General features: G+C 38.1%; 1 protein-coding gene across 6 annotated transcripts in view; it reads left to right on the top strand.

The window, feature by feature from the left end:
- Window positions 1-16,034, top strand: part of LOC148816163 (formin-binding protein 1-like) — a 105,309-nt gene that overhangs the window by 49,609 nt on the left and 39,666 nt on the right. For all 6 annotated transcript variants that reach the window (XM_088940381.1, XM_088940386.1, XM_088940384.1 and 3 more), the window contains exons 5-6: window positions 7,286-7,348; window positions 11,748-11,852. In XM_088940381.1, the coding sequence (XP_088796507.1) occupies window positions 7,286-7,348; window positions 11,748-11,852 (168 nt within the window). The remainder of the gene's footprint in view (window positions 1-7,285; window positions 7,349-11,747; window positions 11,853-16,034) is intronic.

Genomic DNA, 16,034 nt, shown 5'->3' with positions numbered 1-16,034 from the left:
GGCAATGGTGCAATGGTAGTTTTTTGTTTTATAAGAGACCTCTACTGCATGCCTGGGAGTTTCCAGTACAGACCAGCAGCAAAGTTTGCTTGCTTGTTATATTTGTCTTTTTTATATTTCCTGCATAAAACTCCAGATTCTAAAAAGATGGGATGAACACTGCCGGAGGGCCACAAATCTGTCCCCAGATTTCAAATAAAGGACTTTCAAAGCAGATCTTCTGACCCCACGAAGGCACATATACTGTACATATCCTGGTCATATCCTGGTGAGAGTTTCCTCAGGCTTTCACCTGTCCTGGAAACACAAGGCACAACTCAGAGCAGCCCATCGATCCTCAACAGCACGTGTTTGGCAGAGGGGCGAAATCCAGAGTGCCCATCACAAATTCATGCCAACATGTCAATCCAAGAAGAACATGCAAACTCCATACAGACTCCCTGAGGCTGGATTTATAATTAGTACTACTTATTAAAGTTCAGAATTTGTAGCATTTTTATTATGAAAACAATGTTTTGTACCATTAAAAAAACTAAGATATATAATGGGATATATAACATACTAAGTGTATTTGCAACTTGCTGCTGTCACATGACAACAATGGGGCAGCAGACAAAGGATTAGGATGCACTCCTAGGCCTCATATTGAATTTACAGATTTGCCTCTCATAGATGTTATCTGAAGGAATAGGGGCCATTAAATTAATTCCCTTCCATTAAGACCACTTTATTCAGCTATAATGGAGAATGAAAATCCCCAGCTGTTATCAAATGTCTGTTCTTAGATCTCATGCCAGCATTACAGACATTTGGAGGCCCAAAGGTGAGCAGCTCTGCCTGGCAAAGTGAATGCAGTTTTACTGGTAATGAGGGGCCATGCGTCAGCTATCTGCAATACAGAATGCATGCTGAACTGTACATTGGGATGAACTGGATGTTCTCAAAGTCCCTGTCAGATAAACGAACTGTGTGTACGTACAGTATGTAGAGCAATGTGTTACAAAAGTCTTTGTTTTACACTCAGTGTAATGAGGAGCTGTCTCACAATATTTCTGTTACACATCCCAAGTCTATTTTAACTAATGAGCCTTACTCAAGCATTTTTGACAGAGTAATGAAAAGTTTCAGATCAGTTTAGATGATCAGTTTCCTTCACTCATTTTCATGGAACACATGCTTCTAATCGTGCTTCTTGATTTATTTTTTAAGTTATTTGTATTTTTATCTCTGTCTTTATTTTTTAATATGCCAAAACTATAAAAAGTTCTCAAATTATGTTGGATGCCTTAACTTCACTACTGATGGAAAAAAACTAACATCCAAAAAGGATGTATGGGACATTTTATGTTGTGTGTATCCTTTTAAACATTTTTTTTTATTCACCTTGGGAAAAATGTGCTTTTGGAGAAGCCTTAATTCTTTCAGTTTGTCCTTTTTCATTTCTCTATGCTGGTAAATCTTTTCTGTCTTGTTCCTTATATTTCACACAAGCAGACTAGAAAACGGACACTGTGACACCTGTGCTGTAATCCTTAGTTTAAATTATGTGGAAGATCTTCTATAGAAGGTGCAATGTATTGGATTTCATTTATCTCTTAGTGCCAATTTTTAGAGAGTGCCGTAATGTCAAGCCTGAGGATTATGTGAGGAAGCATCATGTGAGCTGCCTGAAAAAAGGGATTTATATCCTAAAACAGAGCATTCTGCACTGAGCGGTGCCAGGAAGACATGCTTCTAGAATATCAAAATGGAAACTCATTGTACTGGCTGGACTGGAATGAACTCTGTAAGCTCATGAATTTGGCTGTTAAGTCCAGAGGAAGCAAACAGTGAAAATGAGTAAACCTGGTAGAGGACAAACTTTTATTTATCAGATTTCTGATGCTTTTTAAAGAAGGAGAATTCATCTCATGATTTCAATTCCTAAAACATAATGCTCTTTAATAGTTTTGTCTGGGGTTCTTGGAATTAAATGTTGTTTGGTTAATAGCAAATCCAACATTATGATGCTATCAGTTTCTGCTAAGACTATAAATACATTCTGCTTTTTTGATCTTCCTGACACTGGTCTTGGCATGCCATGTGCAAGGATTAAAATTCCCTCTGCTTGCAGAGCCAAGTGTGAGTCTGGTGAAAGGTTTTTCATGTGTTAGTGTCTGCACTGAAGTGGTTTGTGTTGAGTGAGAGACTGGCCATGTCAGTCTTTACAATACTTCTATTAAAAACAAAACACATATTATCTACTCAAACTATTTCCTTTGCCGAGATCATTTTTTCCCCAAAAGATGCATGACATACAGTAATGCAAGTCAACACAATGCTCCTTACAAGTACACAATCCTAAACTGCTTCAAACTAAGTAAAGTGAACCCACTGAATGTCTCTGAGAACTTCACAAATAATAGGTATACAGTATGTGCCTCTGAGAGACAAGTTATGCTGATGAGATGGTTAAATCTGCTATGTTTTTTTTTAAAAGCAGAAAACCAGTGAAACTAATAAAGAAAATACATACTGTAATAATTCTAGTTGTCACAGTAGCACAGTACGCAAATTGAAATGCTTTGATACTTCTACATTTACAGTACACTCCCATTTGCATTTTATGAGTGGCTAGGTCCTAAATAGTATGATGTCCAAAATGCCAGTTTTTAACCAGAATGTCAGTTCTGCTTAACACTTGCTTTTTATTTTGTTATGTCACAGAGAGGTTATTTACCACTTCACAGCTGACTAACTTGTGAGTGTTGGTTCAGCTCCTGTCGTGTGGCCTCAGTGTAAGTGTTTCACGAAGTTTGAGAAACATTGCTATGTATTAGGTAATTGAAAAAACAAAACAACTGCAAGACTGCCTAGTCCCCATCTGTAAACCTGACCTTTTGCCAGTACGACTGCTGCTCTGTGCTTTGGTTGTTCATATCATCTGGAAGTGTATTCACTATGCACTACCTTACTGTTGGGGTTTTGCATCCTTTCACCTAGGGGGCGCTCCAAATTCCAGAGTCCTAGTTTGATTGCTGGTATTATTTCCAGGTGTTAAGAATCAGTGTTGATATATAAGCCTAGAGCTTCCGATACTCAGGGCTCAGCATTAGGACACGGATGTCCAGAGGCCCACCTAGAACCAGAGTCGTCTGAGGGCATAGGCCTTGCCAGAGGCATCACGCCCCCTGAGCCCGGGGTTCTGGAGGACCGGGCCCGTATGTTCTTGGACTGTTCCTGATTTCCCTGTGTCTGTCTGGTTGGATGGATCGCCTGGTTTAGGATTATTGGACTGCGCTCTGACTTACTCCCATGGGTTCCTTTGTACTTGGATGCCTTGTTTTCCCCTGTTCACCGGAGCACCTGTTGTCACCGAGCACTATCTTTGCGAATAAACCCTTGTGTGTTTTCCCTGATGTCTGTCTCCTGTTTGTCCCGGGTTACACCGCACTGCATAGGGTATAATTAACATCCCTCCACGGAAGACCGGGGCCCATTCGTGACGCTTACAGCACCATCTGGTTGTGGTGGGACAGGTTGGATAGATGTGGATTTTATGGCCGCCTTTTCAATTTATCATTGTGTCCTTTTGTTACGGGCTAGTCAAAAAAAGGGAAACAACACAACTATGTCCAGTGTGCCCTCGGAAGTTTAATCACACATCAGGAATGCAGCCAGCATTTCAGCGCTGGCTGGTACATTATCGTAATTGACTTTTTATGTCTTATTTTTTTGAATTATTTATTAGCTATATAAGAAATGTTCAGCTGAATCTTGTTTCCAATACCATCAATCAGGGAGTGCTTGTGTTTTTTTGTGATTTATACTTCCCAGGTGCCTGTAGTAATAGAACTATAAAACTATTTTGTGCCGTATTCAGAGTACATTTAAATGAATTTTTAACTCTGCTGCAACAGCTGGTTCTCTGGTAGTTTGGGTGCAGTGTTTTTAATCGGCTCCCAGCTGTTGCTTGCTGTAATATCAGGTCCTTTGCACTAGAGCTTGAGCTCTTTGCACTATTAATAGTGCAGGAAGCGTTGGTGGGGGTCTACTACAAGTATTTCAAGTCTGTGCTGTGGGATTTTGACAAGAGGTATCATGACATTTCAAGAACAGAGTCAGTTTAGTAAAGATGTGATAATCTTGTTGTTTATATATAATGAGCTAAAATTCAGCGTGAAGATGGTTGAGAAACGTTTTTCCATTGGTGTGGAAGGTGGTGTCTTTTATCACCTGTTTTAAAAACTGGTTTTTAGTTTTACAAGAGTGCATCTACACTTCAAGTTCAGCTGAAACATGTATCCTTTATTTTTCGCTGATTCATTTGTTTTTATTTAGCATAATCTTGCACTGTAAAGGTTGTCATGGTGAATAATATTTTTTCAACTGAGTGTTTCCGCTTATCAGGGTGATGTCACATATTCCTCTTCTAAGCATTGAGAAATTCTTTTTGACCTCTTAACTCATTGTGCATACAATGTGGCGTGCTGTTTAAAAGTGCAATAATAAGCAGGGCTTAAAAACATTTTTTCTATTGTTGGATGTCACTGTAGCTTAAATTTTCTTTCTTACAGTATAAACATATTTAGTGCATGTATACTCACCAGTTAGCTTTTATGTGATTAAATGAACTTGCTCATCTCATGTTTTTTGTCTGATCTTGATTTAAGACAGTTGTTCATCTTCTATCATGAATCAATATTGCTACAAAAGAAATTAAAAATGTACAATACTAAGTATTTGCCATTAAAGATTTGATCTGCCACGATTGTGGGTGAAATAGCATTATTTAACAACAGTGAACAAAAATGCTACAGTAAACATGTGATTTAAATAATTAATGGGAGACTTTGTTCCCTCTAATTAAGCTCTACATGTGTGCATTTAAGAATGTATTGCTGCAAAATAAAGCCATTGGCTCTAGCAACTGCCAATGGAAATTACAGGGCATGCACTTCCCATTCAGTGGAAGGCCAGCTCTGTTTCCATGCAGATTCAGCCTTTTTTCCAGTCTTTAAAACCTTAATATTGAATAGCACGGTATAGCACGATGTGTGCTGTTATTGACAACTTTCACAGTACATGTTACAATTTTGTCCCTATTGTTCTATTAAATTAAATTATTATTATATGCAATTTTGGATTGTTTGTTTCTCCCTTTTTGTTACTTATATTAACATCTATGAAAAGGACTGTGTCAAACTAAAAACAGATTGTTATCCAAAGAAAAAGGTTTGTCCTATGTTAACATTTCCTTAAAAGGTCCTCAGTAACAGCGTCTTGCCTTTGTGTACCGTGTAAGACATGTCTCATTAATTTGAATTACGTTCTTTAGTTCAAGGCTAATTTAAAGGGGGGTTATTAATCGTTTTGTGCTTTTCAGAAGGTCCCAAAGTCAATCATTTGAGCACTGCATGCAGAATGTTATATAAGGCTATAGATTTCATTCATAACTTGCCTTCCAGATTCAGGCAACATTTTCCATCAGAATAAACTTTTGCTTTGTAATTACATTGTTTTTAAAAAGAAATGATTGGAGTGACTCCTTAAGAAACCTCTCTTGTTTAGTGAATTTGGCCAAAATGGCAGCTGCGCTTTTCCATTGTGCAATATGTGAACCTGGCAGGGGAGCTGCCGTGGCTACCAAGCTGCAGTGCTTTCAGCTCCACTGCTGTACTGCGGAAGAACCCACATTGAGAGCAGCAGCTTAGCAAGGGAACAGCTCCTGCTTTCAGGGTGCGATCTGGTGCCCTGCCCTTATTACAACAATAAAGACACATGCGAACAAGAGAGTATGACATATCTTCCATTCTAATTAAACATCAGTTCACATATACTGTAACACTGTACTGCTGCATCGGCAGAATGGAGAAGAATTATTCATTATGGTAGTTGATGGTGAGTCACAAACAAGCTTGGCCTGTCTGTATGCTGCCAGCAGAGGAAGCTTTGAATGGCCTAATATTTCCTTTACAGGTGTATTCATTAAAGGTGTATTCATTAAGATCCATTAAATGAGAGCCTGGTATTGCATAAATAGAATTCATGCTGAACTGCAATAACTGGCATGCTTCTAATAGATCTTTGCAAATGCACAGGTGGAGGTGTATTGAGTAATGTCTAATTTTTTTTTTGCATTTTGTTTCTGTTAATTTTGAAACAATTGAAGATAACAAGGGCAACACAAATCACGTAGGGAGCACACACAAAAAAGGGAGAAGGGGGAAATGTTCACATTCCTAAGAATGCGCTTGAGCATGCTATCACAGGTTTTACACTAACAAACGGTAATCTAGCCACATTTCCTTCTTGCAAGACTGTTTCAGTGTCTTTCCAGCTGCATAAAATCAATTTTCTCGGCTACAGTTAGAACTGCAAACAAAAGACTCTGTGCCTTTAGATCAATAATAGCTTGGGAATCATCGTTGTGTTGGGACAGCCAATATTCTATATCACAATAGACAGATGGGCTCATTTAATCTTATTTCATTTTTTTCTTGAAAATAGCATGTATGTTAAGACTCGCAGAGGCCATATCTTTTGTGTCTGCTTACCAAATTCAAGGATGCCCCCCATTAGTAATAATTTCTGACCTACTAGCTTGAATTTCTTGAAATGGTTCCATCATACAGGAGATACCCTTATATAGAATGTATGGAAAACAATATTGACTGTGGATGACAGTATCCAGTATATAATGAAATGTAGCTGGTATGCTTGATCTCATTTTGGTTTCCTCACCCACACACTAAGGAACTAAGGAATTACGTAATGTCCTCTGTTTCTGATTGGCCTCTGTAGTCTATAATCTGTGCCAGATAATTGATTTATACATATAAACCAAAGAGCTCAATTTATATTTTGGTTAAAATCTTACATTACTAAACACAGGCTTTTTGGTGGGAGGTATGTACTAAACAATGAATGAATTTCCTGCATTTTGTTTTGTGATGTGGGGTTTATTTATATTGTCTTGACATGATATGTTTACAGTCTAAGAAGTGGTGCTCTGCTTTCAAGTGAGAACTATAGTTTGTGTAAAGCTGGTGGCGTGTGTTGCCTTCTTGATCCTGGAAAGCAGAAATTGTAGGAAGAAGATACAAATAACTGGATTTCATGTTGTTCAATGCCTCTTTCAATAGAGGAACTTCATCTGTCATTGATCATCTGCCAGTGTGTTGCAGGGACAAATTCTAGAGGGAATTCATCAGTATAAAAAAGATTGAACTGACTTGACCTTTAGGCAGTGAGGGGGATTGCGAGCATTTAGTCAATATTCTTTTTTCCCTTTTTTGTTTTTTAGCATTTTCACGATGGACGCAAGGCGCAGCAACATATTGAAAACTCCTGGAAGCAGCTTGAATCGGTAAGTTTCTTTGATAAAAAGGGCTCTTTGTGAAGCACTCACTTGAGAGCTGTAATGAATTTGTAGTAGAATAGCTAATGAAATTGGCACATAGGATTTTGGATTGATGGGTTTCAGCTGTCTTACTCTGTAGGACTTGAAATAAACATGAAAGAGGAGTGTTCTAACAGGATTATTTTTTTAAACCTGCATCCAAAGCATTTTTAAAGAAACTTTAAATATGGATTTTCTTCAGCAGTGAATGCTGTTTTCTGTCTGTTTTTTTTAATGATGGGAAAAGCATGTCCCTTTATGTGGAGTTGGATGTAGGGCTTTCACTGAAACTGAAATGTTACATATTACTAAACATTAAGGGTTATGTCCTTCATATGCATGAGTGTCAAATCCCAAAATATTAATTTATAATTAGACTACTTATCATAAATGGAAGATGTTAGTTCCAGTATTGTAAGGCATAAAATGTTTTTGTAAGATGCTTTGCAAACATCTTACATTTTATATTTTGCATTGTTCTACTATTTTCACTAGCATTTTCGTTTCAGCTAATTGTTAATTGTGACAGATTTGTTTCAGAGTAGAGTTAGCTTGATGGTTATGTTAACGGGAAGAAGTGACAAGAAGCACTAGCTGACAAAAGTCCAATTAAACAAGTAATAGGTTTATTCCATGCTGAAAAAAAGAAGAAAGAAAACACAATGTTTCGGTCGTAGAGCCTTCTTCAGGTGTGTCGGTTTAGTGAGAGAAGTGGGCAAGTGGCCCAGGGAGGAAGAAAAGGTATTACAAAGAGATCTAGAAAAAGATTTGGAGGAAGACATAGTGGGTCGCAGCAGGTGTAGGCTGTAGTAGTTCAGGTGGGTAGCTGCGTCAGCATGCGTAGGCTGCAAAGGAACAAGTAATAGGTTTATTCCATGCTGAAAAAAAGAAGAAAGAAAACACAACGTTTCGGCTGTGGAGCCTTCTTCAGGTCAAGAAGGTCAATTAGGTTTGATAGGTAAATGTAATAGATTAGGTACTAGAACAATTTGTTGTTTTTGAAGATGTTGATCAGTGTGAGTTAATTGTTGGTGAATAACAAGCTTGGTTTGTTCTCACCTAGACTGAACTGTATTAATAACAAAGTTGTTATTATTATTGTAAAAAAATGTTGATGTTTATAACGCGCATGTATTGTGATTTCTAAATGTCTCTTAAGATGTTGTAAGACTTTTGCATGTCCATGAAGGCCTGAGTGAAACCTGGAGTAAACCTTGGAAGACTTTAAGAATTGTAAACAAATCCACAACAATAATAAAGTGGTTAATTTTCAAGTCTAGCTTCATCTTAGTGAGTCTGAACTGTATCTGCAGGAACTACAAGCATCTGAAAAAGGTTGGAGACAAAGAAAGCAGACTGATAGAAGAGTTTTACACCAAATCCTGCCAATGAAAATTAGGAAGATGATACCCTCCAATCTAGATTTTAAATTACCAGGTCTTCAAAATAACAACTATCGGGCTATTTGTTTAATGCACTATAGACACTCCATATTGAAAATCAGACATGCATCTGTCAAGCTGATTGCGGAGGATTGACGGTGTGCTGTGTTTCCTGTTTGTGGTTTTGCTTGTCTGTATGATGCTCTGACCCTTCTTCCTGCTGATTTGAGAAGGCGGCTGATTTGAGAAGATGTTCTTATTCTGGTCTTAACAGTGCCTCTTTCTGGCACTGTATTGGAGCTCTAACAAGTTGTATCAGCTTGGGAAGGCAATGTTCATGTACAGTGTACAGTATGTTCATTGCTACAGCTGAGGCACCTTAACTGTCATACAAGCATGGATTCAATGCATTTACTCACACTGTTCAAATATTTAACAGATTGTGCTCAGCCTTATTCATCAAGGCGAGACTTGCTAATCATTCCCCCACCAAATACCATCCATTTGACTCCATCAGACTACTTCAACATCTTCTCGACCTGGGAATGTGATGGTTTTGAAGTGGTTGAGGAGATTTTTAGACTCTGTGCGAGGAGATCTCGATTAGTAGAGATTGATGGGGTTGAATAGATAGTACTTGATCAGGGCTTGACAGGGAGTTCCCACCTTGATGAATATAAATACTGAATTTAATCAACGTTCATTAATGCATTTTAACCTAAGCCTCACTATATGCCCATAGAGGACTAGCTCTGTACTTGGCTTTAGCATAAGTGCAGAAAAGTTTGGTATCACAGCCTTCAAGCCTAATCTCCAATATACTGTACATGAAAATTAGTTCTTGTATTTTGGCCATAGCATCAGTTGTGTGTGGGGTGGAGGGGATGGTGTGTGGGAGTTCAGTTCTCTGGACATTTCAACTATTTAGAATGCACTGTTCCTCATTGTTCAGTTTCCCTGCAAGGGTAAAGTAAATCAATTGACGTTTCAGTGGGACATGAGACCTTTTAATGAGCTCGTACTGTGAGCAAGTAAGGGGTTAGATACAGTATGTTCAAGATATATTTTCATGGAGCAGACACTGTTCTTTGTGTCTTCTCATCCACATCATCTGATCTCCACATGAAATATTTAATATTTTCTGTGGAAAAAGATTTCCGTCAGTTAAACAGAAATGCGGGACTTTGCGAAATGACAAAAACAAAAAATCGATTCAGAAGGCTAACAGAATTAATGTTAATAAAATAAGCTGCAGTGAGGCACCAGTGCTATGCATTGTAAACTTTATCCTAGGCAAGGTAACATCCCTGTGTGCTGTACACAAATCATACACTCTTTGTTTATGTGAACTGTTTGTGCGACTATAAATTTGTTGTAGGGTACTGTATGTAGGTCTTTTCTAATCAATGTTTGTGATCTGTGGATTTTACATCATGTTCTTCAAATACAGAAATGACCTCTTGGCTGATTCACATCACTCTTTCTGTTTTTTAAAAGATGAAGATGCACTTTCTTGATTTGTAAAGGTTAATGTGCCTGGTTTGTTTCCCTGCCTTTGATTATATGAGAGTACAGATTTCTGGACTTTTGTGCCTTTCTTACTATAATCTTTGTAATGGTAAAGAAAAGAGCACTGTCATCTGACAGAGTGCCCTGTCAGGCCTTAATAGGGGTACCTTGTCTCTTCTCATGGAGTAGGAGCTCTAATCAGTGTGCAAATAAATCTGGTTCACTACATCCCCCAGGATACTGTTTTAATTATTAAATGTCCCCCAGGAGTGTTCCTTTTGTAAAATTACATTAAAACAATTTTATTAATCTCTTTGACAAGAGTAGTGTCTACATTGAGAACTCCAGAAATCCCAAACAGCTTGGAGCAACTGTATCAGTTATCCTGTCTAGCCAGCCTTCTTTAATGCGCTTGTCCTGGTAACAGTTGTGATATGTTGGCTTATTTAAACTATCAGTTACCATTTAGCCTTCCTGCACTGTGGCAGGGTTCTGTCAAAAAAGTGATATGCAGCCCAGCCATGCCTTTTAATCTTTGTGTTTTTGAAGTGTCCTTCAAATTATTTTTTAATTAGTGATAAATTTGTGTTTTCTCCATGTAAAGTATATACAGTTAATATATCAGGTGGGTAGCTGCGTCAGCGTGCGTAGGCTGCAAAGGAACAAGTAATAGGTTTATTCCATGCTGAAAAAAAAAGAAACAACGTTTCGGCAGTGGAGTCTTCTTCAGGTGTGAAGGCTGAAGAAGGCTCTACACCTGAAGAAGGCTCCACGGCCAAAATGTTGTGTTTTCTTTCTACAATTAATATATACAGTTAATACAGAGAACTGAGTTTGTTCCAACTCAGATGTTATTGTTGTCCTACGGTTTTAATGGTCTCCAACCTTGTTGATGCCGAGGGTCTGAGATCTTATAAATTATACATTTTATTGCACCTGTACTAAACTGGCATTCATCCTTTGAACTAGAAAACATGCAGTTATCAGCACATGGAATAGATTGCTGGAGCAGGCTGAAGAGAAAGATGCTGGGAGCTATAAAACCTAGGCTTGATAATGTGTTGAAATCACACTTACTTACTGTATACCCCATTTACATTAGTAAGACAAGCCAAGCCGGGAATCTTCTTGAGTACCTTTTAACTTTAAAGGTGAGTCAAACCACTGATGTCCTGTGTAATGAACAGTATGTATAAGACAGTAGGAAACAGTAGATCAAGATGTTGATCCAGATTGCAATAGGTTTCAGGACTGGAGCCTCATGGCTCAGTTTACCACAGTTCATTTTTGTGCTAGAAAACCACTCACATACTGTTCACGTGTGATGTTGTAAAAAGGGTGTCAGTGTATAAGAATAATGATGAGTGCTGAATGGCCTGTTCTTCTCATTGCCTTTTCTTACATTCCTCTATTTCTTTATTCGGTTCCCCCTTCATTAATGCTGTGTTGTTCTGGTTCTCCCTGTCCTCTGTCAGAGTAAAAGGAGATTTGAGCGGGACTGTAAAGAGGCAGACCGGGCACAGCAGTACTTTGAGAAAATGGACGCCGACATCAACGTGACAAAGGCAGATGTAGAAAAGGTGAGTCACTGACAGAGAGCTCTCGTCTTATGGTTAAGCAGTAGAGGAGTCGTATAATACTGCCTTACATTTTTATTTTTTATTATTTTCACTCCTTTTTGTTTACTTAAGATTTAAAATTTTAAAGCATTTATTAATCTATTTTACTTCTAATTTCTGAAGCCAAAGTAGTGATGTTATATGTGACAGTGCAGTAGAATTCTTAAAGCAGTGTTTTATACTGGTACATGGGCACCGCCATCATATCAGAAACACAAAACTGTGGGGATGGCAGTCTTACATAGTGAATGCCTCTATTTGTACACACCACACAAAGTTAAAAGACTGCTGTTTATTTGCACACATTATACTTAAATTTTTTGTTTAAGAGTCTGTTTAAGATAAATAATTTTAATAGCATCCAGCATTCCTCAAACAAAAAATCCATTTACTGGCTTGTGACTAGGCAAGTATAGTCAGTGTTTGCCTGTAGCACAATGGAGTTTCTGTCACAGGACACAATCCCAGTGCTTTATGTTGACTGTCTCCAGCTCTAGAATAATCAGGGTGAGACTGTGACTGTGATCTGCAATATATTCTCTTTACTCTGTACATTGGGGTTTTGCTTAGAAATACTGATGCCTTTTACTGGCAGAAATCAATACAAGTCAGTACTAATCTGCCCTACACTTTGTCAGCATGTATTTACAGTAACAGTCGTGGAGTTCAGATATTTTGGACCTCTGACAGTCATCAGTTGGTAACAAAAATATAATGGTACGGTATATAGTATATGTTGTGTGTAGTCCTGTAATGAATTTGAATGTTCAAACATTATCTTAAGAGACTCCATGATCACAGAATACAATTCAAAATCATGTAAATGTCACTTTCCCTTCTAGTGGTAGTGGACATTCTAAAAATCTAGCAACTTTGAATGAGACCTTAACATCATTCTGCTGCTGCTACTAATACGTGAAGAAGTAAGCAGTGGCCATTCATTATAGTGACTGTATATCACAATTTTCTGTTGTGTGCCAGCTTTCAAGATTTCCTGCCAGGATCTTGATGTCATAGGCTTCCCTTGTTAAGATAGGATAAGATAAGATCATTTTATTGGCCATATACAATTTATTGTATTAGGAATTCATCTTTTCGCATGCCCCAACTTGCTCTCCATAAGACACACAGACAGGCAGAGAAGCTTGGGGTCAGAGTGCAGGGTCAGCCATTTATATGGCACCCCTGGAGCAGTTGGGGTTAATGGCCTTGCTTAGGGACCAAACTGAGTAGGATTCCTCTGCCGGCCATGGGATACGAACCGGTAGCTTTCCAGGCACAGGCGCAGATCCTTAGCCACAGTGCCACCGCACCGCCCCCTAAGTCCAAGTGGAGATGCCGGTGAATGAACCCGGGACCTCACACATTGTTATTTACGGTCTGAAGATATCCTATATTGAAAAGCAATGAAAAGGAAGAAGTATTTGATTAAATGAAGAGAAGCTGCAACTTTTTTTTTGTTTTATCAAATGTCTGTTTATATCTCAGCTGAAAGGTAGGAAGATTTTTTCTAATTGTGCAGCGGGTACAAGACTCTTATCAGGTCAGCCAGTCCTAAGCACATTTGGAAAGGTGTGCCTTTGAGAAGTGTGTGCAAGTAAATTGTCGTGCTTCTGTGATGTCCATGTTTTCAATCCGTGGCACAGTCTCAGTGTTCATACTCTCATATTTTCTGGTCATAATCTTGCATTGCATTATAGGATTGTTAATGTGAGAGGCATTATTCATTTCTACCTAATTATATTCCTCCTTTTTCTTTTCCAGTGGTGCTGTATAGCTAAAATGAACCACAGACTCCGTTTAATGCATGAATGCCAGTTATTTGGAGAACTTATTTGGATAGTTGCAGCTTCTCTTCATCTTTCAAAGATTGTTCTTAATGCCTCGTTTGAATGCAGAACAGCTACCTTTTACATACAGTAGCTACCTTTGTGTCTCACATGTGATAAAAATCCCCTAAGGCTAAATAAACAAATCTGGTGTAAACCTGGAAGTCAAATTCAATGCAAATTTGCAGCCTGTTCAAAGTGTTCTCTGGCGTTGGATTAAAAATAGCATTCAGGTGGAGAAGTGAACTGTGGAGAGAGCAGTGCACGGGTATTCTAATACCGATCGCAGAGGTGTGCGGTGTTCTGTCGTATCTTTTGAATGAAGGCATCTTCTTGTTTCTTGAAGTTAAAAGCCTATTTAACCACATACATTAAGGTTATCTAAGTGTAGTCTTTTGTCTTTACTATGTTAAAACATTCCTGTTTTTTGGTGACCTGAGTTTTGCTCAATTTTGTTGTCTGTTTTTAGTCCCTTAGAACTTTAGATGGTAGAAATATGAAATTATCCCTTGGTTCCTTCAAAAAAGAATCATTACATTGCTCTGAGAGTCGGGCAATCCCTTGTAAGATCCCATGGAATAACCGGTTTTATGGGTAGATGATGTTCCTTTTTAAATGGCTAATTTCCAGTGATTGGATGCTTTCAAATTTCTCTCCAATTCTGTTGGAAGGGAAAAACAAATTGTGAAGGAGTTGAATGTGAAATCGACTCTTGTAGTTCATTGACCTACATGTAGTTGCACCCTAGAAAAATAACATATATGAAAGAATCCAAAATGTATTATTTGATCAGGTCCTGTTTTGTGAAGCACATTTAAATATAAATAAATGGTGGCATTGCTTTAAAGGCATGTGGTTCTTTTCCAAGCACACATTCTTGTTCGGGACACAGGAGAAGTTTATTTTCAGCCTTGTATCACAGAGGGAAAGCACACAGGGCTTAAAGGTCCACTTACTACAGGGTTATCGTAGCACATGGAGTGTGCAATAACATTTAGGGATCACTCGGGGCAAGGGTTGATAAACACATGGCTGACTGTACTCATCCTCGCAGCTCATGAATAACAGTCTTTCTATAGTCACCCCCTCCCAAACTCCCCTCGTCCTGCAGCCCAGTGCCATGTGACTCAAGAGATAGCTACACATCTTCAGACTACAGAATAGAAGTCTTGTTCTGTGGATATAAAAATTGATGGCTGCTTTTATATCCGAAAGCCCCTTGCCTTAATAAATAGGCCTTCAGGAGAACATAATTCCCTGTGTGCTCAACATGCCATGTGGAAGTATTGTTCATAAAGGATTTTCCTTCTTTTAAAATGGGGGAGTCTAAAGTCGGCCTGCCACTCAGGCACTAAAGCCTTTTTACCCTTTCATATGTCTTCTATAATTACACGGCTTTATGTTTTCTGCCTCTCAAGTGATTTCCATTATTGTGGGTTTTGCAGTGGCTCAATTCAGACATAGTGAAGCACTTCAAAAACACATGCATAAGGTACAGCTCATAGGAAAGCCTGAAAAGTCAGTGAGAGTCAAGTTGCACTAATGTTCTTCAAACACACAGCAGACTTTGGTTTGGTTGATCTTGAATTTGTGCAGGCCAAATGTTTAAAAGTCTTGACAAACTGAACATCTGTGTGCCAGGGTGAAGACATTTCTGTCACAAATTGGATTTTAAAGAAACAACAAATTCCCCACCATTTATGTAAGGTTAGAAGGGGCAATGAAAAAGGCCACCATTGGCATGATTGTGATATTGTGGGTAAGAAAGTCTCCAATATGAAAAGAGATCTTTATTTATAGTGTACAACTGGAGCTACAGTATATACAGCATGTTAGTTCTTGTCATGGGAGTAGAATTATACATTTTTGGCAGTTTTGCAAAGCTTTTTTTGTTTGGCGCATAAGAAGCCTAATGTCACACGTATTATTTTTTCAAGATGTGTAGTGTGTTTGGATTTCAATTTCTTTTGTTTTATTTGTGCTTTACGTGTGTTATTTTTTCCTGATGCTACATACAGAGTAAATTTTCTCTTGAGACAACAAAGCTTAGATTTAAGTAGATCTTTTCCTGTGGTTGTCAGTTTCAAGAGAGGTTTATAGTAAAATCCATTGTTTTATTTAAATATTAGTCTGCATTGCATTAAACCACAATGTAGAACTGTAGCTTTTACTTTATAATTGTATTTTAAATTTATGTATGAATTTATATATATTCATAGTCCCATATCTACAAATTAAAGTACACTAATGGAGGTTTGTTTCCAATAGATCCAATTAGATTAGTTTCCAAAATAGAGCTTCAAAAAATCTATTT

The sequence above is a fragment of the Atractosteus spatula genome, chromosome 23 (genome assembly GCF_055471065.1).
Source record: "Atractosteus spatula isolate fAtrSpa1 chromosome 23, fAtrSpa1.hap1, whole genome shotgun sequence".
In the NCBI taxonomy this organism is placed as follows: Eukaryota; Metazoa; Chordata; class Actinopteri; order Semionotiformes; family Lepisosteidae; genus Atractosteus; species Atractosteus spatula.
The sequence above is the reverse complement of the archived record's forward strand: the minus strand, read 5'-3'. Positions and strand labels throughout refer to the sequence as shown.